This window comes from Penicillium odoratum, assembly GCF_028828045.1.
Source record: "Penicillium odoratum strain IBT 22623 chromosome Unknown utg000005l_segment0_segment0, whole genome shotgun sequence".
Taxonomy (NCBI): domain Eukaryota; kingdom Fungi; phylum Ascomycota; class Eurotiomycetes; order Eurotiales; family Aspergillaceae; genus Penicillium; species Penicillium odoratum.
The window spans coordinates 5,312,394-5,334,560 of NW_026643147.1; the positions used below are offsets into that span (position 1 = coordinate 5,312,394).

Here is a 22,167-nt window from a genome sequence, read left to right on the forward strand (position 1 = left end):
GAAATCAGCTCTGTAAATATGGAGAATTTACCTTCTGCATGGTACATAGTTAAAGCTTCAAATTTCACCTTCTATTGCTCAAGCCCGTCTAATATTACATATATGCTTATATGCTTATGTATGTTTACAGTGATAGGATTCGATTTCTGCTGTTAAAATTGAACTTTCATAAGCTGGTCGCTAAAACCCGGCGCAGTCCGACGGACAGACCAGATGATGATTATAGAGGACGATAAGGTATGTGACAAGGAAAACAACAAACTGGAGAAAAGAAAAGAAAACGGTCACAGCCGGTTTTGAACCCTGTCCAAGAAGAGCATCCTGAGGCTTTATAGTTCTCAACTTATTCCGGAACACTAGTAGTGCGGTTCAACCAATCACAAAGCGCAGAAAAGCGGAGACTCACTTGTAGAATATCGGATACTAAACCTTATTTGATCGATGGACAAGTCAGTGATATGATCAATTGATATACCCAGTGAAGATTGTGAACCACAATTACAGCCCTGCAGCTATCAATATGATATACTATCTACATCCTACATACGTACATGATAGAAATCATAGTCCATGTATATAGTATCAGTACACCAGACCGGATATTGACACATATCTAAAAGCAGCTGAATTGAGTTGCTGCACGCAACACATATACACTTATTCGCGCATCCATTCCATTGATCACATGTCCTAAGAGCTAATGGCCCCGATACATTGAATTGATAGCGCGCAATACTTGACAGCTATTTTCAGAATGAGGAATCATGCTGGCCAGGTGATATAGGAACCATTATCATCCAGTAAGACAAAATATAACAGAGTCCTATAATACTTAAAGGTTAAAGTAGGTAAGAGCTTATAGGGCAAGAGCAATTCTTCAAATACTTGCATTGTCGCAGTCGCCAGAGCAGCGGTAAGGAGTGTTAACCTAGAACGCTGCCTCTTGAACATACTAGTGTAGAAAAAAACTATCACCACCTATATAGTAGGCACGAACATCTATTTATGTATGTCTGTTTACTTCACGACTATACCTACTAGGTCAATCGGTAGCCACAGGATTGATATGCAATCTAAACAGTATGAAATTTACGTTCTGCACCTTAAGTTCGCACTGTTTAGTGCGAGGCGTTTCGATCCTTCACTTTTAAGCGTAGCCAGCTTACATTAAGTGACGAGACTCAACGCCACACCTAAAAACTGGTCCCAACTAGGCTCCTTCCTAAATGAAATGTCGACCGTCCACGTCTTTCATCTGACCCCTCTTTCCTCCATTGCTCCCTCAACTCTTCAACCTCACTTCCCTACCCCCATCCAAAAGATTCCTCACCTCGACGCGTCGAAAAGCATCTCGCATTCGCTCGTTTCGCTTTCCGTTTCGCGTTTTTATGCTTTTTTTTTTCGCTCAACTACTGAATCTGCCAGATCATCCGACCAAACACACCTCTTATTCCCCTCTTAGCTAGCGTTGGCTAACGGTGGCCGAACACCCATCAAACATCCCGGTCAGTGAGCACAACCAAGTGAGTGCAGAACGTGTTTCCTCCGATTCCTTCACATACTCTTACAAACCAACTGCATTTAGACAAGTAAGATGAATCCTCAGGGCCAAAACAACACTGGCCCCGTGGGCAATGGGTCCCAACGCTATCAACCCGTGGCATCTCAAAGCAATGATCCTCAAAATACTGCTCTTCGCCCAGTTGACTCCCAGAGCAATGGCCGTCAGAACAACGGCTCCACTGGTTCCGCACGTGCACAGCGCTCGGCCTTCAACAATAGTCAGATGCATTACGATCCTCGCACATCTCACTACCAAAAATCTGCAAGTGTCTCTATTCGTGATGGTAGCGGAAGAACCCTCAATCTTCCATATCGGCCACGAAATGACTCCAACGCCACAGCCGTCTCAATGAACAGCATGGACTTTAACCAAAATCCATACTCCAGCCCCTACATGATGGTACCCAGCTCTGGCGTTATTGGAGCGGTTTCGCAAGGCCCCACTTTCGTATCTACGCAGCGAGATCAAATGGCTCCATTCCAGTATTTCTATCCGAACATGCCTCCTCAAATTGTACCAAGTGGTTACCCTCCCTGGCCCTACCTGGTTAACTATGATGCCCAGAACCGACAAGCATGGGGCTCAGTCGATGGTCAGAACGGATCTCAAGCTGAAACTGGTCATACTATCTCATACTACCCCCCAGGCTTCGCCCCTTCTGGTTCTGGGATCCCTGGCTACCAGTATGGGCCCGTGATTTCAAATCCCGCACAGGGCCCTCTGAACAACATGCAGTTGATGAGAACCAAGAATGGTTATGAGATGACAAACTTGCTTGCTATTGTCCAGCAAGAGCCAGCGATTCCCCGTGCCGTGCCAGCGATGTGGACTAACCCTTCTGAGATGACACTTGCAAAATGCCTCGAAAACCGGGAGGGCATCACGAACGTTTACATCCGAGGGTTTCTTCCCGAGACTACGGATGAGCTACTGAGCTCATATGCCGCTCGTTTCGGTGAAATTGAGCGCTGCAAGGCGATCGTTGACTTAGAGACAGGTCTTTGCAAAGGGTGCGTTCACATTTTGATGTGACTTGCTGATTGCTGCTGACAATAACATAGCTTCGGGTTTGTCCAATACCATCATTTAGAGTCCTGCGAAAACGCCGTTCGGGGTTTCTTCTGGCTTGGCTATCAAGCAAGCTTTGCGCAGAAATCTCGAAACTCTCGCCTGAAGGATCTGGAAGATCGGTCATCTACAAATCTATACTGTACCAACCTCCCCAGCGGTTGGATGGAAGCTGTGAGTAAACGGATAATTGACTGCGGTGTTCTTATTTTTCATGCTGACAATACTATTCCAAGGATTTGCGTCGTCACTTCGAGCCTTACAATGTGGTTTCAGAGAAGATCAGCCGGGACGATACCACAGGTATGAGCAGGGAAGTGGGCTTTGCACGGTAAGACATGACTCTCAAAGGTGTGTAGCATCTTGTATTCATTGCTGAGTCTGTGCAGTTTTGAAAGTCGCGCAATCGCCGAGAAAGTCTTGAGCGAGTTCCACAATATCCCCTCGGCAAGTGGTGTGAAGTTACTGTTGCGTTTTGCGGATACCAAAGCTCAGAAGGTGCTGAAGCAGCAGAGCAATGATCGTCGTGCATACCGTGCAGGCGAATACAACTACTCTGTCGAGATGTTCAATGGATCTACTCCATCGCCTACACTGAAACGTACACAGAATAGTGGCAACATTAGCCACTTGACCCCCACGTCTGCGCTCAGCTTTAGCTCTCCAGCCGAAGTCGGCTCCAACTGGACACCGGCTAGTTCGATGTCCTCTACGTATGTTCCGAGAAGACTTGTTTCATATTTCCTATTTTCTTTTGTACTGACATATAAATAGTGGCGTCCTCAAGCGCGTTCCTACCAATGTGCGCCCAGGATTATCATCATCCACTCGCAGCCTCAATGGTCTTGAGAACACCCCTGTTCGCCGTCGCCCTTTCCTAGGCCGCCGTTCGTTGACTGATGTTTCTGGTCTTTCTTCCAAGACAGTGGTGCCCTCATCTTCAGGCGCGAAGCCTCTGTCATACAAGTCGAGTTCTCAGAAAGAAAACATCAAAGCCGGGTCAATCTCACCGTCTCCATCGTTTATGGAATCGGACGTGGAATACCGGGAATCTGACATGGAATCAGAAATGGAATGCCCCATTTCTTCTGCGCGTTCCTGCACTTAAGCAGGAACAACAATTCGAAATCTTCGGGCTTCCTATCAAAGCCCTGTCAGCACTTCTTGAGATTTTTTAGTTCTTCCTATCTTGCGAAGACCCAAACCATGCCTTATTTTTATGGGTCGGATCAGATTTCAAATCGTACTTGTTGACGTGTACTTTCGACATGCGATCTCATTTGAGGTTTGACTTTTCTGATTTCGGTTCCTTAACGGTGGTTTGGGTTTCTCTGATTTTCGTTCTCGACGGAGATCTGCGTCTTTCGTATTGTTATGAGGTGGACGCCACACTCATTCTTATCTCATTTTCAACCTACGGGTGGTATGCTTAACCGCAAAGCAATCATCTCCCTGGAAGATTCTGAGCTTTCCTTTCGGCGTTTTTCACGTCTTTCGTATTGTTATGAGGTGGATGACACAACTTATTCTTATCTCATCTTCAACCCACGGGTGGTAATACACAAGTGAGGGGGATGAATGTGACTCACTTGACTCACTTGACCAATTTGCATCTTTCATATTGTTATGAGTTGGAGACCACCCGCTTTTCATCTGATTCGTTCTCGAGTGATGGTTTACGTCTCGCATTTATGGGGTGGGAATTGCACAGTCCACGGCAAAGGGTGTTGCAGAGTGGGCAAAGGAGATGCAGTCTCGCATGGCAAGTCAGATAGGCGACGATGCTCTTATCGACCCCCGCTAAGCGGTGTTTCTACTCTTGTGTCTAGGCCATGTTTCGACTGGCTACATCGCGTTTTTGTATCTCCCGGCACGTTCGGCGCTGACTTCTTTGACAGCTGCACACCCACCCCAATTCTCCATTCGAATCTTGAATCCTTATCGATCCATAGAAGCACCCTTTCTCCTTGCCTTTCATATCCCTCATGGTGGATCCGTTATTTTCATCTTAGGATCTCTAGCCTTTTATCTCCCTCTCTCTATGAATCTTAGTTGTCCTAGTTTAAATGTCTTTTCTGGTTTCCTATTGTTCAGCCATAAAAACCTTGGAAGCATCCCTTCCGCAGTATTGGTAATTGGGGCATTTCTTTTTGTAAATCACTCGGCAATACCTTAGTGGGTACTCGTAGCTCAAGGTATAGTCTAGTATGAAGTAATTCCACAAAATTCCGCGAGTATCTTGACTCAACAAGTAACGCAATCTATGGATGAAGCAAAAGGACCCCAAGAAGATGCCAGAGGGAAAAAACATTCCAACATACTGCAATTTCCAAAGTCAATCAATTCCGACCAAGCCTCTCTTCCACGTCTTGCATCAGCTTATAAGCCGGTAAATAAACCCCCTCGCCATCCTTCTCATCCTCCACCTTCAGGCGCGGATTTGGCAACGTATCCGAAGTTCCCCCAAGACTGGTATACCCCATATCATAGAGCTGACAATATTCCAACCCAAGATGACGAATGAACGCCCAGATTTCGGCATAATGCCAATCAATGACCGGGTGAATGCGCATGAAATCAGGCCATCCACCATCGGTTCGGTCGAAATGCGTTAACGTCGCCCCGTGCGGATCTGTTCGTCGAGTGCCCACAAATATAGCACGAACGTTCGGATGACGTGCGAGGTAGTCTTCAAAGCTGGAGCGCAGAGTTGTATGGGGTGGTTCGGTAGTGTATTTGGTTATTGAGAGGTGATAAGCTTGTGCGGAGCTGATAACGAAGTCTTCCACCGCGGGGAATGGATCAGGAGGAAGAGCATATATGGCAGGGATGACAGGATTATCGATCGAAGTATTGGTATCCGCGGATGCCGCATGGCTACTGTATGGGTGGAGACCAGCCAGGAACAAGACAAGGAGAACGAGACAATCTTTGCCTCCGTTATAGGACAGCGACAGACCCGAGAGTTGGTACTGGGCCACTGCGCTTGCGACGACTTCCAATGAGGTGCGGGTTTGGCGCTGGACCGAGGCGAGGAGCGAGTCGGGGGGATGTGACTCCGCTAGGAATGCATGCACACGGGCGTGAATGCGCTCGATCACGATCGGGAGCTGAGGGATGGCGTCGGCATTGGCATTTGTATATTCTGTGCCATTGTGGGCATGTTGATGAGCTGACCCATTTTCTGGATCGGCGTTTGTCGCGTGTGTGTTATATTCGGTGGTCTTGTCGGCCCCGCGTTGGTTCGGGTTCGAGCTAGGTCCTAGGTTGAAAGGGCGTAGGTGTTCGAGTGCCTTCGAAAGTGATTGAGGGGAGATAGTAGGCTCTAATGGCCGTTGAACTAGTGCTGGCTCGGCCATTATGTTGGGGGAGAAAATGACAGACTTGAGGTCGAGGCGGGGGAGAAGTGGGTTTCTCGGCGCTCGGAATCCAGAATATGATCTAATCCCATGTGGGGATGGACGGTGGGAACGGGAAACACGCCAAATGATTGATTCTAGAGAATTGTAGATTATAGACATTTATCTTTGAAAGATGTCTTTCAAGACGATAAGATGATGGAGTGAATTGTCCATTCTATCTGTACTCAACCGTGTATGCGCCGAATCTTCTAGGTTTTCCCCGCGCCGCGGCTTATCGGTAGAAGTGCATAGAGCCCCGTAGATGCAACGCGATGCAAGTTACCGTGGTGGGTCGATATGAGAAGTTGGCTTTCATTAATACGAAGGTATCGTTGTATTAGACTTATCCAAGTACCTTCATCTTCTTTTTCTTCTTCTTCTCGTCGCCTTTCCCCTTCTTCCAGTCCCGCCAACTGCCAATGCGCTCTTCCCGGGTGTCTTCCCAGGCCTTGTCATGATCGCGTTTCCTTTTGCGCGCATCAAGTTCTTCTTCCTCCTTGCGCTTCTCCCGTCCCTCTTCCTGCATACGCGCCTTGGCTTGTCGGCGCCGCCGTGCCTCCTCCTCTAACAAGACGTGGACGGTCTTCTGTCGCCATTCCTTCTTGAACTCGTCGGTCTTCAGCTCCGGCGAGTCAACAGTGTATTTGTGTTCGCGAATTAAGAGTCGTCGTGCGTCTGCAATGCATTCGTCGAGGTAGGTGCGCTCCTTCTCATCGAGGAGCGTAACTTGTGCCTTTTTAAGACGATCAAAGGCATCTGGCGCCGCCGGATTCTTGGTCTTATCCGGGTGAATAAGGAGAGATTTCTTGCGATATTGGATCTTGATGTCCTTTTCAGGAACACCGGGCTGTAGGTCTAGGACGGCGTATCTAGCGAAGTAATTGGGATTAGTAGAGTCCAAGTAAACACCGAGCCAACTCACGCGTCGAGAGAAAACGCCTTGCGGATTCGATCGATCTCCGCATCCTTGGTGAACTCAGAGGCTTCGCGCTCCAGCGCATCAAAGATGTCTTGATCGTCGTCTTCAGCCATGGAAAGTCGAGGTTCTTGAGGTAGTTTTGGAGGAAGATCTTATCTCGAGCCCTGGAGGGCTTATCGGCGGATGAGTCAGCAACCAAAAAAAAAAAAGATAGCGATTAGAATTTACATCTCAAACTATTTGATTATCACATCAACCACAATTATGGCTCCGACAAAGGCGTCTCGTGGGAAAGCTCCCAAATCCCATCATGACTCTGGAAGGACCATGAAACGCAAGCGCGGTCAGGAAGACCTTACCTCGCTCATCCAGCGTGTCGAGGACCTCGATCTCAAAGCCGCGGTCAAAAACTTCTCCGATCTGCCTCTCTCCGAACCCACCGCCGATGGCCTGTCTGCCTCTCACTACAAGGTCATGACTGACATTCAGTCGCGCGCCATCAGCTCTGCTCTCAAGGGTCGCGATATCCTCGGTGCCGCCAAAACCGGTAGCGGAAAGACCCTGGCCTTCCTCGTCCCCATCCTCGAGAACCTGTACCGCAAACAATGGACCGAATACGATGGTTTGGGCGCGCTGATTCTTGCACCAACTCGCGAATTGGCTATCCAGATTTTTGAGGTGCTGCGCAAGGTTGGCCGTTACCACGCCTTCTCCGCTGGCCTGGTGATTGGAGGAAAGAGCTTGCGCGAGGAACAAGACCGTCTTGGACGCATGAACATTCTGGTCTGCACCCCTGGTCGTATCCTGCAGCATCTAGACCAGACGGCCATGTTTGAGACCAACAACCTCCAGCTTCTGGTCATGGACGAGGCCGATCGCATTCTTGACATGGGTTTCCAGAAGTCGGTGGACGCTATCATCGACCATCTCCCCAAGGGACGCCAGACCATGCTCTTCAGTGCAACACAAACCAGGAAGGTCTCTGATCTGGCTCGTTTGAGTCTCAAGGAGCCTGAGTATGTCGCCGTTCACGAAGCTGCAGCTTCAGCTACCCCAGCAACTCTCCAGCAACACTACGTGATCACCCCACTCCCTAAGAAGCTGGACACCCTGTGGAGTTTTATTCGCAGCAACCTCAAGTCAAAGACGGTGGTGTTCCTGTCTTCTGGAAAGCAGGTGCGGTTTGTCTACGAATCCCTACGTCACCTCCAGCCTGGTATTCCATTGATGCATCTTCACGGCCGTCAAAAGCAGGGTGGTCGATTGGACATCACCACCAAATTCTCCCAGTCACAGCATGCCGTGCTCTTTGCGACAGATGTGGCTGCTCGTGGTCTTGATTTCCCTGCTGTGGATTGGGTAATTCAGATGGATTGCCCCGAGGATGCTGACACCTACATTCACCGAGTCGGTCGGACTGCTCGATACGAGCGAGTTGGTCGTGCCGTGCTGTTTTTGGACCCCAGCGAAGAGAAGGGATTCCTGAGCCGACTTGAACAAAAGAAGGTTCCAATTGAACGCATTAACATCAAGGCGAACAAGCAGCAGAATATCGCCCACCTGCTTCAAAACATGTGTTTCAAGGACCCAGAACTCAAGTACCTGGGCCAGAAGGCATTCATCTCATATGCGAAATCAATTTACGTGCAAAAGGATAAGGAAACTTTCAACATCAAGGAACTCGCATTGGAGGAGTATGCGACTAGCTTAGGCCTGCCTGGTGCTCCCCGCATCAAGTTTATCAAGGGTGACGATACCAAGGAGCGTAAGAATGCTTCATGGAGGATGGCGCATCTGTCCAGTGGATCGGAAGACGAGGACGAAGAGGACTCGAAGAAGGACAAAAAAGACGAGAAGCAAGTCCGCACCCGCTACGATCGCATGTTCGACCGACGCAACCAGGACGTGTTGGCAGACCATTACTCGAAGCTCATCAACGACGATGGCACACTTATCGCCGCCGGAGCTGGCAATGGCGCTGGCGAAGATGCAGACGAAGATGCGGATTTCCTGTCTGTCAAGCGCAGATTCGAAGTTGGCGACGATACACTCGGCCAGGGTGCTACCGACTCGGAAGACTCGGAAGTTGAGACAAAAACCAAGGTGGTCAAGCTCGATGGCCAGGATCCATTGGTCATCGACTCCAAGCGTCGCGAGAAGCTGCTCAAGTCGAAGAAGAAGCTTCTCAAGTTCAAGGGCAAGGGTACCAAGCTCGTCTACGACGACGAGGGCAACGCCCACGAGGTCTACGAGATGGAGGACGAGGAACAGTTCGCGGCCCGGGGCGACGCGAAAGCCCAGCGCGAGCGCTTCGTGGCAGAAGAAGCCGAGCGCACTCGCCGCGCCGATATCGACGACAAGGAAGTGGTGCGCGAGAAGAAGCGCGAGAAGAAGGAGAAGCGCAAAGCCCGCGAGCGTGCTCTTGCCGAGGAGGAGGCTGGTTCAGAAGGCGAGGGTGGCTTCCAGCTTCCGTACATCCCCTTCAAGGACCCCATGGAGTCTGCATCCGAGTCCGAGCGGGAAGACTCACGTCCGGGCAAGAAGGCTCGGGTGTCCTTTGCCGGATCGGACAGCGAGGAGGACCGACCGAGCAAGAGCAAGAAGAGCAAAACCGCTGCCGCGCCCCAGATCGAAACTTTGCAGGATCTGGAAGCGCTGGCCAGTGGCTTGCTGGGTTAAATGCGTATTTCATGAACTGGGTTCGCTGTGGCGTTGTCTGTTTTCTCTGGTTGGTCTGTTTATGTACTAGCGAAGCCTTAAAAGCATTGATTGTATCGTATTGCATGTGTATAGTGACCAAGGAATGACATCTATTCTACTATTTATACCACCTTTCTCATACTCACATCGTCTGCCCACTTGACAGATCCTGCAGCTTCCCCCAGACCTCATTGTCCGCTATCTGTCGATTACTCAAGCTATTCCCCTCTTGCAACGGACCCGGATCATTCAAGATCTCCACCTTTCTCACGGTCTTCCCCACCTCCAGCACAGTTCCACCCTCATACTCCGGATTCAACACCAATTGCAGCATCTGCTCCGCCACATACTCCGGCGACACCCACTCATCTTTATCCTCATCAAACATATGTCGATCTCTTGACTCCGTCCATAGAGGAGTTTTGATTACCCCTGGAGCGACAGCATTAACCCGAATCTTGGTTAGACCACGCCCTTCGGGAGGATGATCCAGCATCGCGAGGGATCGCACGAATCCCGAAATGGCATGTTTGCTTGCTGCATACATAGGGCAGAAGAAATTTGCATGTTGAGCTGCCACACTGGAGATGTGCACAATGAAGCCGTCTGTTTTGGCTTTGGTGAAGTGCTGAATTGCTTGTTGTGACATGCGCACTGGGTGCGTTAGGTTGATATCCAGGGTGGAGTAGCGAGAATCTAGCGGATCGTCGCGAGATTCTCCAGTTCCTGGAGGGACCCAGAAGTTGGAGAATGACTAGAAGAAGCATAGTTAGGAGCTGTTGTACGTTTCGGACGTGGGATTCCTACCGGCTCGAAGATTCCAGCTCCGGGACAGACTATGTCAATCCTACCAAATTCTTCCTGTGCTGTCTTGAATAAAAACTCGATGTCTTGCCAGTTACGCACATCGGTGCGATGAAAGATAGCTGTTGGGTGTTTAGGAATGGAATGAAGCTTGACCAGCTCCTCTGCCTCGGGACGTAATGCTAGATCGCCCAACACGACATTGCAGCCATGGTCTAGCAAGATTTTTGTGAATGCAAAGCAGATCCCTGATCCGGCACCCGTTACAATGGCGGTTTTACCTTGAACGAAAGACATGATGAAACTGACAACTATTTGGCTCCGAAAGAGATGGATTTTGTACGTCTTTTAAAGCTAGTTCCCCGCACATTTCAACTATGCACATCCAGATTGATTGGTGCGGAGAGTGGTGCACCGCAACCCCATATATTACATAAGAACATCGTCGTCTGTCTGCGTTGTTTTGATAGACTATTCGAAATGATCTTAACTTCTAGTGAGATTGTCAAAATATTGGTCCTGAAGAGACACGAAATGAATACAAACGCTTTTCTATACATACATTGGCCAGCTTCATTCATTCCAGCATGGTCTGAGTCTTCTCTAGGTTTTGTGATGTATACAGAGATTCCTTTCTTGGAAGGAATGCCGAGGATGTTAACCCATGGACATGAAGTGGGTCCAGGAACATCCCAAGCGAAAAGTTAACTTAATATCAGATTTAGGGGTCTAAACACATTGGAATTTTCATTCACTACAAAATGCCTCCAATTCTCTACCTGGTCCGCCACGGTGAAGGCGAGCATAACGTCAATGTATGTGATAATAATTAAACGATGATCTATCTAACAGTCTGCAGGATTCTCACCATCTTCGTGACGCGCATCTGACTGAGACAGGCAAGACCCAATGTCGTGACTTGAGAGATAATTTCCCTTACCATGACGAGGTATCTCTTATTCTGGCATCTCCCTTGAGACGAACCATTCAAACCGCAGCGCATTCTTTCCAACCAGTTTTAGAAAAGCGTCAGGTACCCTTCGTCTTGGTTCCCAAGGCGCAGGAAATCAGTAAACAGCCCTGTGATATCGGGCAGGACTCTGATGTTTTGAAGGCTGAAATCCCCGGACTGATTACTCCGGGAGCTGCCTGCTTTGACCAGGCGAATTTGGACACGAGTCTTTTGGAAGATGGTTGGAATTCAAAAGTAGTTCACACCAAGAATGAATTACAGGAATATTTCTGACTAGAGATTAAATAGAAAGGCATATACGCTCCAACGTCTGCAGCGGTTCGAAAACGTGCAGCTGAATTGCGAACTTGGCTATGGAGACTTCCACATGAGCATGTGGTCTTGGTGACACATGGAGCTTTCCTGCATTATTTGACAGAAGATTGGACATTTTATGACAGGCAAAGAGGTATACCTCATTTTTGATTACGGACTTTATTGGAAACTCACATTCATAGGTACTGGTTACCGCAATTGCGAATATCGACGATTCACTTTCACGGAGGATTCCTCTTCAACGGAGGCACACCTGCTTGAAGTTGGAGGAAGCTCCGTCAAGGTTGATAGGCCTCTTGGTGTAGACATCCATGTGTTGCATGAGGTTGAGGAGGTTGAAGCCGCAAAATAGACGGGAGGAAATTCCAAACTAGCGTTCATTTTCTTCTATTTAAATACTTTTGAAGTATATAGATTCGACAGATATTTCAATTGCCTCTTTTTATTGCATACCTACCTATTCCCTTAAAGAGTTCAAATTGCGAGCAAAGCTCGTCAGCATGTTATCTGTGGTGGACTGCTGCCCAATTAAGTATGTAAGCCGAGCGCTCTCTAATTTGATACTGACGGCTACATTGTCGATGCAAGGGAAATGCAGTGGTACTGGAATGCACAGAGACTAAAATAAGGCAGGTTTGACTCCATCTCCACCTGATCCCTCAATTGGGCACTTGGCTTGCCGTTCTCCCTTTCCGTATATAGAAGGAATGCCGAGTGTGCATATGATCTAGTCCGAGATCAAATACAGAATGAATTGAGTGAAGTGACTGTACATCGAAATTGAGGGATCCAATTCTGTCGTTCTCAGGAGACGTTGTTCGACTTCTTCGTCTTCGTGATACACGCAAAATTAAGGTCCACGCTTGTCTATCTAACCCTCCATAAATTGGGTACATCGCAGTAAAATTGGACATACGGTCGAAGACCCCAGCCCCCGACTTTTCTTCTCCTTCCACTTCTGTTCTAATTTACTTCAAGTTCGCTAATTATCATTTGAAAAGCCCTTTGGATGGAAGATTCGACTGTTTTTTAATAATCCAAGAAATAAGGTAGGAGCCGTGGTAGGATACTGGGTGCAGCTAAAGGGCGTCTTGAATAAATCATGTTTTTTTTTTTTGAGAATTCATCTTTGCTCACTCCGTATGGTCCACTAAACACTCACGAGAAGACTATGAACAGATATCGGTTAAACTATTGTACTGGGGAACGATTGCAGGGTGATCGATTGTCGTCGCGGTAGAAGGATTCGTAACAGTCGTGCATTTATAAGTATCGCCATCGTCGCTGGTATCAATCACAACACCGTCACTGTTTTGGTTGAATGTGGAAGTCTGGTCACAAAATGTTGTTTGGGTGTTCGCAGTGGTGATACTATCACCATTCGCGAAAGTCCCATTAATGACTATAGGAGAATCTAGCCCATCATAATTGATGGCCCAGAAGATGTACTCGTAACTAGTGTATACTTGAGTGATTCTACCAGGCTGAATCCGACCGAAGTGGCCGAAGCAGTGGCGATGGTTGAAGTTTCTGTGACTGTGATCGTGTAACCGGACCAACGAGTGGCATCCCATACGCTTCGCTGACTGATGATGATGCTAGAAATAGAAGCATAAACAGATGCTGCCTGTATCGGCTCCGAGACACATATGAAGCTATTCATAGCAGTAGAATAAGTACCAGTGGTACTGATTGTGGTTGTGGTGGTGGATGGAGTGGCCGAGCATCCTTCAGTAGTTGCACATTCCGTCTAACAGGCGTCAGTACGAAGAAATATGGTGCACGAGGTATGATACCATACCCCTTATTTCCTGCATAATTGCCTAGAGAGGACATGGATAAATTATTGTAAATTACAAAGAAAATTTTGGCTGTTTTATATTTGTTTTATCAGTTATATTTAGGGATATTATAGAGATATATATCTATACCTAGGGACTACTTGTATTTTCCTAGCCTTAAGAACCTTCTACTTTTTTCTTCTAAAACTAGCTAAAATAGTGATTTTTAATATATTTTTGATTAGAATTAATAAATTATGTCCTAATTCTCCTAAAACTTTATATTAATATCAGAGATATTAAGGAAAATATTAAAGAAATATATATCAGCCTACTTATCACATGATTAATTTTACTAAAAGTTGAACTCCTAATATAGGGGTTTAACTTAACTAATCGTATTTAAAGGTAAAAGAGAGGGCGAGGGGGGGTATTAGTAGTAATTTTCCTCTATATCTTAAATCTTCTATACATTGTCAATACAGCCGAAAATTCCAACAAATTTATGCAGTCATGTGATTCTTCCTACTCTGACTAGATCAAGTCCCATGGGATCCTATGGGACTAGCCTTTTTGTCTAAATCCCAGAAGCAGATTCCCATGGGTCCACGTCCCATATTCCCAGGTCTAGTCTCGGCGAACAGGAAATTTTGCTGACTCAGAAATGCTTCAAAACTCTCTTTCGATTGATCCCAATTACTATCATCTTCAGATCATCCTTCGAAGGTGACCTCAAAATGTACGACAAATCTGTCAATATCAGACCTTTCCAAAACATCCGTTACTTTTCAGACCTCGACCAACTGCCAGCTCAGCCAGTCCTGACTGTACTCAATTTTTCCTTTCACCCTGGAGTCGATATTTTAGCGCAATCACAGCCTGAGTATCTACTATGGAGTACGTCCTTGGACTTCGTGTCGACAATTCCTGGATTTCAGGGTCTATATTGGGCACCGGCAAACGATGCACCGTCTCAGCAGATTATTGTTCTTATTCAGTGGAGCAGCCAACATCACTGGAAGCTATTCCAATCCTCTCTTGGGTTCAGTATGATGCTGGGTTATATTTCAAATATATCCAATCGCTGTATTCAGCTTGCTCTCCCTGTGAATCTATCTGGTTTTGTCTGTTACCTCGAGCTGGTTTCGTTTGGGTTTCCAAGGCTATCTACTACCCAGTTTGAAATGGCAAAGTTCAAAGCCAAATGGGACATAACATTCTCGTCTCATTTAGATCACGCTACTACTGAGGCCAAACTGATATGGGCCTGTGGGGAATGGCTGGAAAAAGACCTTGATTCTGAGGATGAATTCTTTATCGGTTTACTCTTCTGGAACTTAGACGCACAAGGAGCTTTTCCTCAGCTTATTCGAGGGGCCAATGCTTATAATATTACAGAAGACTTGGAAAGGCTTAAGGGGGATGCAACAGAGGTTATTTCGACTTGCACAAATCAGCTGGACTATGTGTCTTCTGATTTCTCTGGGTCAAGATCAGATGATCTTTTTCCAGATCACGCGCAAGTTCAGACTGATCACCAACTGTTCAAAACCCCGGTGAAGCCAAGGTACAACGCGAACAAATCCACACGTCGAGATGGTAAAGATATATTTCATCAAGAAAGCATGCAAGATGCAATGAGAAAGGATCGCATTGGTTGTGCGCCTGCAGGTGTTTGGTACCCAATGGGACTTATATCTCAACATTATTTGCCTCATCAACCAGACTACAGCAATAAGGCCAGTATGGAAATGATCTCTTTCTCTGCTCAGACTGGAAATGAACGGGCAGTAACCTCATTTGCGGATCTTCGGAAGAGATTTTGGGAGCTATATGATCGTCCCAGCTTGCCTGGGGAAAATGACTCAGGACGGCAAAGATAACATTTTGCTATTCATGTGTAGGTTTTCCTTCTTTCTATGGAGGGGCAAGTCTCCGAAACGCTAACTTCACTGTAATTGAAGATTTAGAGAAGCCCAAGCACTATGAAGAAGAAACAGAAGTCCAAATGGAGCGCTTCCTTCAGGCATTCTTGAATGAAAATGGCGGTTCTATACAGAACTTATACCATAAAAGAATTGTCGGTCCAAGGCAATTCGATTTTCTTTGGAATATGTAAATTACCACATTTGATGTTCCAGCCAACGAGTGGCGCTCGTTTGAATATGCTTATTCTAACTACATGCAGTATGTATACCTTGGCACACGATTTCTTACTTTTTCCCTTACTCCTTTTTCTAAATACTGATGACTGATTTATGAAAATAGTACTACACGTCAACAACATTTGATACAGAGTATGACCAGCCCCTGGGATTCTTTAAGTCCAATCCACCAGGGATGGGTTGCTAGCAAGCGACCTGAAATTCATTTCACTCTGGCACTGCAACAAGGAAGGAGCCCGGGATGAATGGTATGACGATTTTGCCACGCGAGCTCAAACTGAGTACGATCTCCTGGGTCATATTGTTGATTGGTTACGGATTATATGCACGAGAATCAGTGTGCAGTATGTGGTATTTGAAAAGGAAGATCCTTGGATCACTGCATACAAGTTGGAGAAGGACAGATTGAAAAAGGAAGCTGCTCGGATCGCTAAAGAAAAGTTAGAAGAGCAGAGGCGCGCAGATGCGATTATTCCGCCATCTATCTTTGACATACCCTGGGCAAAGTCCAGGTCTTCTTAATTAGTTGAGCCTTCTTAAGTAGTTGAACAGTGGAATAATTGATAAACCCAGGTCATTGACAATGCTTTCTTCGAAATGAAATCAAATAGACTTTACACACTTCTCACCCACAGACGATATCACAACCAAGAAGATCAACATTGAGACTGTTGATGTCACTACCAGTCAGACAACCACAAACTGCTGACTTCACTTCTACCGAGACAGCATCCGTGACAACCACGGAAACCTCGACAACGACCGTCGACGTGACTGAAGTAGCAACAATTACCTCGACATCTTCAATCACTGTCACTACTACAGCACCTGTCACCATGGAAACCACTATTTTGAATACAGTGGATGTGACCAGCACCGCCTTTACCACCTCAATCGTTGACTTGACCATCACTCAAACAATTTCAACAACTAAAACTATAGCTGCTACGGTCACCTCAACTGCCACCAGTTCGCCAACCTGCGGTGTGAACCTCGTTTCTAACCCCAGTTTCAGTGGCGCGACTCTCTCCCCTTGGACCTGGAGTGGCACCAATGGCGGAAGATATAGCTTTGTTGCCGAGGGTACCACCTATGCAATCAATCTCTATGGAACTGGATGCTCATCAGCCATTACTCAAACATTGGCTACAGTCACCGGAGAAACATACACATTCAGCATGCACTATTACTTGATAATTGGAGTGACTCCAAACACCCTCGTGTGTAGTTTCGACAATTCCGATGGAACGTCCTACTCTATGGAACCGGCGCTAAAAATGTTTGGAAAACGTTCACGTCCACATTCATCGCATCCTCATCTTCCACCACTCTCAAATGTGAATTAGAGACCACCACATCTGCCGGGTCTGCTCTTCTTGACGCCATCTCGGTTGTGCTACCATGTTGATCAGGGAGGGGGTATTGCCAGAAATTCTCTTGCCTATGTTGACTTGATCCCCTTTTCTGTATATGTTCGAGGCATTGATCTAGCAATTTACTCTAAACTGATGATTTTATGAGTATATGGATCACAGTAAAATGCTGATAGCATTTCTGAAGTGACTTTGGAGATGTTGACCTCCTTCCTATTTGGGGACATTGACACCCGAGGAAGCTGGCAAAAAGACCCGAGAATTTCCAATCCTATTGACACCTCATCTTCAAGGTGTCTATCTAGTATCAATTGATGCGAGGTCGCTGCTTCACTGGAATTCATGACCTGTTCTGTTGACCTTATTTATTGCTTTGTAAACAGCTTATCTACCTATTTCTGTGCCTTTCCAAGGTTTTTCATAGAGTGAATTTAAGCCTGGGCGAGTCCTTCCCCATGACATTTGAACCACATACAAGAACATCCAAATAGTACTTTTGTCACCTAATATTATCTTGCAATCACTCATTCCTTCATACAATTCAAGAACCTCTCTACTGAATACTGGTGAAACCTTGATTTGCCCCTGCAGAACGGTAGTTTGGGGGACAATGTTACCCGCGCCACGCAAATGAGTGGATCCGATTGAATTTTTCTCTTGTCATCGCGTGCGGGCCTTCCCGGTCCAACCATAGAATCGCGCGAGCACGCCATCGTAAAAATCATAGTTTGGAGAGTTCTGTTTTCTGTCGATCGAATATGGGCTTCTCTTTTTCCCTCACTAGTCGTTGGCGGGTGAAACAGTTTAGCGTTTCTCATATTGAAGAATCCGGGGTAGCCACGTGCAGGTCACGAGATCTCTGGTGAGTCGATCTATGCCACTTCGGAAGCAGCAAGTGCAAGCAAGTACGGAGTATGAGACGGACACTTATATGAAGCACAGATTCATCCTACCCCCAGCTGTCCAGGTGTCATTATAGCTTTTGTTGTTGGATCTAGTGATCCACTTCTGTCACCATGACTTATATGCCGGATCCTGAGAAGCATGCGCCTGTTGAGGAGTATGGTGATGTTGCTGATGGCCTTGGGTCGACTCCTCTGGTCAACGCGGACAAGCTTGCTCGTCGCCTTTCTGGCCGTCAGGTGCAGATGATCGCCATTGGTGGTACGATCGGTACCGGTCTGTTCTTGGGTACTGGCTCGTCACTCGCCACTGGTGGTCCTGCCTCGATGTTGCTCGCATATGCGATTTGCGGTGCTATTGTCTTTATCACCATGCTGTCTCTGGGTGAGATGGCTGCTTTTGTCCCCGTTGCTGGATCCTTTTGTACATTTGCGGGGTGAGTTACATTGATCGTCGATCCCTGCCGTTCGAGATACTAACTTTTCTGTTAGCCGCTTTGTGGATGATGCTTTGGGCTTTGCTTTGACTTGGAACTATTGGTTCAATGATGCTGTTTCGACAGCCTCGGATATCATCGCATTGCAACTTCTGCTAGAATTCTGGACCAATAACTTCCCGGGTTGGGCGATCAGTTTGATCTTCCTCGTGGTTGTCATTTGCCTAAACCTTCTTTCGGTGAGGGTGTATGGCGAGGTTGAATATTGGCTGAGTTTGCTTAAAGTCGTCACCATCGTGGTATGTATCTTTTGCAGGTGACAAATTTCGAGTGTCCGCTAATTTGCACAGATTTTCATTATTCTTGGCATCGTCGTCAACTGTGGAGGCAATAAAAATCACGAGTACATTGGTGGCAAGTACTGGAACATGGGAGAGGCTCCTTGGGTTGGTGGCATCGGTGGATTCGCCTCGGTCTTTGTCACGGCCTCATTTGCCTTGTAAGTTTGACCTGTTTCTCCCTAGTTGCTTCGCCTAACTTGAATTAGTGGCGGTACCGAGTCCATTGCCATTACCGCTGGTGAAACGAAAAACCCCTCGAAGACCATGCCCAAAGTTGTGCGCAATGTCTTTTGGCGTATTGTGCTCTTCTACCTGCTCTCCATCCTTCTCATCGGTCTGAATGTCCCATACAACTACCCTGGTCTCGATGATGAAGACACTCGCACCAGTCCATTCACCATTGTTTTCGAAGAGGCCGGTAGTAGCGTCGCAGGCAGCTTCATCAATGCCGTGATCATGACTTCTGTGATCTCCGCCGCGAATCATGCCCTCTTCGCTGCCACCCGATTGCTGTACTCATTAGCGGTCGACGGCTATGCACCGCGCTTTTTCAGCCACTTGAACCGCTTCCAGATTCCCTGGGTCGCCGTTCTGGCTAGCTCAGTCATCAGTGGACTTTGCTTTGGTGCAAGCTATATCGGTGCCGGTCAATTGTGGTCCTGGCTGCAGAAGTAAGTTGTATCCGAACCATCTTTGAACGAAAATAAAAGAAACTAACCCCCAATAGCATTGTCGGTGTCTCCAACCAGCTCTCTTGGATCTGTATCGGTATTGCCTCTCTCCGCTTCCGTGGCGCCATCCGTGCGCAAGGTCTCGAGGACCTTCTCCCCTTCAAAAACTGGACCTACCCCTATGGCCCTATCTTTGCGATCGTCCTGAACAGTTTTCTGGTTCTCGTGCAGGGCTGGTCATGCTTCAGTCCGCACTTCAAGGGTGTGAAGTTTGTTTCCTATTATATTGAACTGGCGATCATGTTTGTCATGTTCGTTGGGTGGAAACTTATCAAGCGGACGCGATTTGTTCGCAGTGCGAATATGGATCTGCGCACTGATCGGTATGATGGTGGCCTTGATGATGACCACACGCCGGAGCAAGTTCAGGAGCCCGAACGAAAGGGGATACTTGGAAAGGTCCAGCGCTCTGCTCAGTGGCTGTTCCTTTAATTTTAATTTTTTCTTTCTATTGCTGTGATACCCAGCTCTACTCTTGCATATTTATAATGCGCTTCATGTTAACATAGCTATGTTTCTTTTTCGAATTATTGTGGTGTTGAATAGACCACCTGTTGTTCCCCATCAAGCAATTTCCCGGGACCTAATTAAAGGGGACAAGTACAAGGTGTCATTCGACCCTGAACAAGACGCTATGGCTCATAGTTTTACAAGCGTGGTGGATTCGTATCCTTACATTAGCGACGAACGTTTTAGCTCGAAAGGCGTTATTTTTCCTTTTTTCTCCCCACTTTCCTTCCGGGGGGATCGGGCTTTGTGATTGACGCGTTCCCCCGATGGATATTACAATTGCATTTGGAACCCCCGACCTATCACCTTAACGGGAAAGGCCGCAACCCTAATGACTCGTATCACGGGATGGTAAACGTGCCACAATAGGGGACGGACCCGCTTGGACGCGGGGAAATGAGAAAAACTTTGCTTCTGGCCCTGCATGGTTAGACTTGGATTACTCTTATAACTCGCATCAGGGTTTAACCCCGGGTTTTCTGACAATCCAAGGATCCCAAATAAGCCCTGAACCCAAATATCTTACGTACATCCCACTCATCCGTGGATCCATGAAATAGAGAAGTCATCTGGTAAAGGATCTTCCGGTAGCCCGTGGTTCGTGAGGAATATGAAAAAGACGAAAAATATAGTATGGTGGCAAAGGAATTAGCAAAGATTAAATCCTCCAATGACAAGCATTATATCTCTCGCTTGAATTTGCTTTTCCTAAAAAACCCTACTCATCACGGACTTGGCGGTCTCTTAGGACCGTGCCACTAAGCCAAGCTTACCCAAACCCCAGAAAATCCCTCCCCCCATCTTTTCCCCACTTATAATCATCACGATTTCCTAAATGCTTTTGCTGATTTTGGCTTCTGGTTATGATTCGCCTTACCTGGGCATTTCATGCCTGATCGCTACGGGTGAGCTCACCCCATCATCAGTGGTCCGTTCCCCCGGACTCTGGGATCATGTCGACTAGCTCTACCAACGGAATCATCGGTGAGTACTCAGGCGATGATTTCACCGTCAAAGTCACCTTTACCGTCTTTCTTGGAATTGCCCTATACAACTCCATCGAACTCCTGGTACTCATCTTCGCCTCCTTCCGACGCTACCAGGGCCTCTACTTCTGGAGCTTACTGCTCGCTACCGTATTCGGCGTGATACCACAGTCTGTGAGCTTCCTGCTCAAGTACTTTGGTATCGGTCCACTATGGCTCTCCATCACCCTCTCAACCATCGGATGGTACTTCATGGTCACGGGCCAAGCGCTTGTGCTATTCTCGCGTCTCAATATCGTCGTGCAGGATCTCACAATTAGCCATCGCGTTCGCGCGATGATCATCATCGATGCGATCGTGCTGCACGTCCCCACAACCGTCCTCACCTATGGATCGAACTTCGTGCGCACGGCCGTGTGGGTCCACGCCTACAAAATCATGGAGCGCATCGAGCTTACGGGCTTCTCCCTTCAGGAATTCATCATCTCCGGTCTCTACATCTACAAAGCGATCCAGATCCTCCGCATGTCTCCTCCGAGTACCTCGGGTCACAACCCGAATCGCAAGATCATGTACCAGCTTCTCGCTATCAATGCCCTTATCATCGTCATGGATGTGATTCTGTTGGTGTTGCAATATCTCAACTACTTCGTCATTCAGACTACGCTCAAATCAATGGTGTACAGCATCAAGCTGAAGCTGGAGTTTGGAGTTTTGAGTCGTCTTGTCTTTATGGTGCAGTCGCATCGTTGGCCGCCCGGGCCAAGTGACTCCCCGCAGCTCTTTTCTCGTCCGGCTACGACAGGAGAGCAATTGGATTATCATGAATTTCTTGATGTTCCGGGTAGCAGTACGCTTCACCAACCTGCTACGAATTACTGCAAAGCAGCTTCTTTTCGACACCAGGAGGTGGCCTGAATGGAAGGGATGTACATAAAAATGAAAACATGAAAATAATCTAATTTGAAATTAAGTAATATCCAGGTTTCTATTGTATTCCTGAGGTCATTCTGCACCCCATGCCACGTTAACTAAGAGCATGTCAAAGCGTATTTCATGAGACTTATTCAGCAATCTTAAGAATATTGGCACTGTAGAATATCCGGTTAAATATTAATAAAACACATGTAGGAATTTAGACATTCTATCCATGCATGGAGATGGTAGTACCATGTGGCAAAGACAGACAGATTGACG

General features: G+C 47.1%; 10 protein-coding genes across 10 annotated transcripts; 7 read left to right on the top strand and 3 right to left on the bottom strand.

Annotated features, from left to right (window-relative positions):
- Window positions 1-1,594: 1,594 nt before the first annotated feature.
- On the top strand, window positions 1,595-3,740 carry N7520_007548 (uncharacterized protein; the record flags this gene model as incomplete). Its single annotated transcript, XM_057141482.1, has 5 exons — window positions 1,595-2,574; window positions 2,626-2,806; window positions 2,869-2,963; window positions 3,022-3,345; window positions 3,407-3,740. The coding sequence occupies 5 exons, from the start codon at window positions 1,595-1,597 to the stop codon at window positions 3,738-3,740; spliced, it is 1,914 nt and encodes a 637-aa protein (XP_056995488.1).
- A 1,231-nt stretch (window positions 3,741-4,971) lies between these two features.
- N7520_007549 (FAD synthase) lies at window positions 4,972-5,991 on the bottom strand (the record flags this gene model as incomplete). The annotated part of the gene is made up of 1 exon (XM_057141483.1): window positions 4,972-5,991. The coding sequence occupies one exon, from the start codon at window positions 5,989-5,991 to the stop codon at window positions 4,972-4,974; it is 1,020 nt and encodes a 339-aa protein (XP_056995489.1).
- Window positions 5,992-6,376: 385 nt separating this feature from the next.
- On the bottom strand, window positions 6,377-7,065 carry N7520_007550 (uncharacterized protein; the record flags this gene model as incomplete). The annotated part of the gene is made up of 2 exons (XM_057141484.1): window positions 6,377-6,902; window positions 6,956-7,065. The coding sequence occupies 2 exons, from the start codon at window positions 7,063-7,065 to the stop codon at window positions 6,377-6,379; spliced, it is 636 nt and encodes a 211-aa protein (XP_056995490.1).
- Window positions 7,066-7,216: 151 nt separating this feature from the next.
- dbp4 (RNA-dependent ATPase HCA4) lies at window positions 7,217-9,631 on the top strand (the record flags this gene model as incomplete). The annotated part of the gene is made up of 1 exon (XM_057141485.1): window positions 7,217-9,631. One exon carries the CDS (start codon window positions 7,217-7,219, stop codon window positions 9,629-9,631), a length of 2,415 nt encoding a protein of 804 aa, XP_056995491.1.
- Window positions 9,632-9,794: 163 nt separating this feature from the next.
- N7520_007552 (NAD(P)-binding Rossmann-fold containing protein) lies at window positions 9,795-10,753 on the bottom strand (the record flags this gene model as incomplete). Its single annotated transcript, XM_057141486.1, has 2 exons — window positions 9,795-10,406; window positions 10,460-10,753. 2 exons carry the CDS (start codon window positions 10,751-10,753, stop codon window positions 9,795-9,797), a joined length of 906 nt encoding a protein of 301 aa, XP_056995492.1.
- A 464-nt stretch (window positions 10,754-11,217) lies between these two features.
- On the top strand, window positions 11,218-12,096 carry N7520_007553 (histidine phosphatase family protein; the record flags this gene model as incomplete). The annotated part of the gene is made up of 4 exons (XM_057141487.1): window positions 11,218-11,271; window positions 11,316-11,663; window positions 11,718-11,877; window positions 11,927-12,096. 4 exons carry the CDS (start codon window positions 11,218-11,220, stop codon window positions 12,094-12,096), a joined length of 732 nt encoding a protein of 243 aa, XP_056995493.1.
- Window positions 12,097-15,567: 3,471 nt separating this feature from the next.
- On the top strand, window positions 15,568-16,212 carry N7520_007554 (uncharacterized protein; the record flags this gene model as incomplete). Its single annotated transcript, XM_057141488.1, has 2 exons — window positions 15,568-15,712; window positions 15,851-16,212. 2 exons carry the CDS (start codon window positions 15,568-15,570, stop codon window positions 16,210-16,212), a joined length of 507 nt encoding a protein of 168 aa, XP_056995494.1.
- A 152-nt stretch (window positions 16,213-16,364) lies between these two features.
- On the top strand, window positions 16,365-17,036 carry N7520_007555 (uncharacterized protein; the record flags this gene model as incomplete). Its single annotated transcript, XM_057141489.1, has 1 exon — window positions 16,365-17,036. One exon carries the CDS (start codon window positions 16,365-16,367, stop codon window positions 17,034-17,036), a length of 672 nt encoding a protein of 223 aa, XP_056995495.1.
- A 1,043-nt stretch (window positions 17,037-18,079) lies between these two features.
- N7520_007556 (amino acid permease) lies at window positions 18,080-19,906 on the top strand (the record flags this gene model as incomplete). The annotated part of the gene is made up of 5 exons (XM_057141490.1): window positions 18,080-18,402; window positions 18,458-18,701; window positions 18,753-18,901; window positions 18,950-19,414; window positions 19,471-19,906. The coding sequence occupies 5 exons, from the start codon at window positions 18,080-18,082 to the stop codon at window positions 19,904-19,906; spliced, it is 1,617 nt and encodes a 538-aa protein (XP_056995496.1).
- Window positions 19,907-20,937: 1,031 nt separating this feature from the next.
- Window positions 20,938-21,888, top strand: N7520_007557 (uncharacterized protein; the record flags this gene model as incomplete). The annotated part of the gene is made up of 1 exon (XM_057141491.1): window positions 20,938-21,888. The coding sequence occupies one exon, from the start codon at window positions 20,938-20,940 to the stop codon at window positions 21,886-21,888; it is 951 nt and encodes a 316-aa protein (XP_056995497.1).
- Window positions 21,889-22,167: the final 279 nt, after the last annotated feature.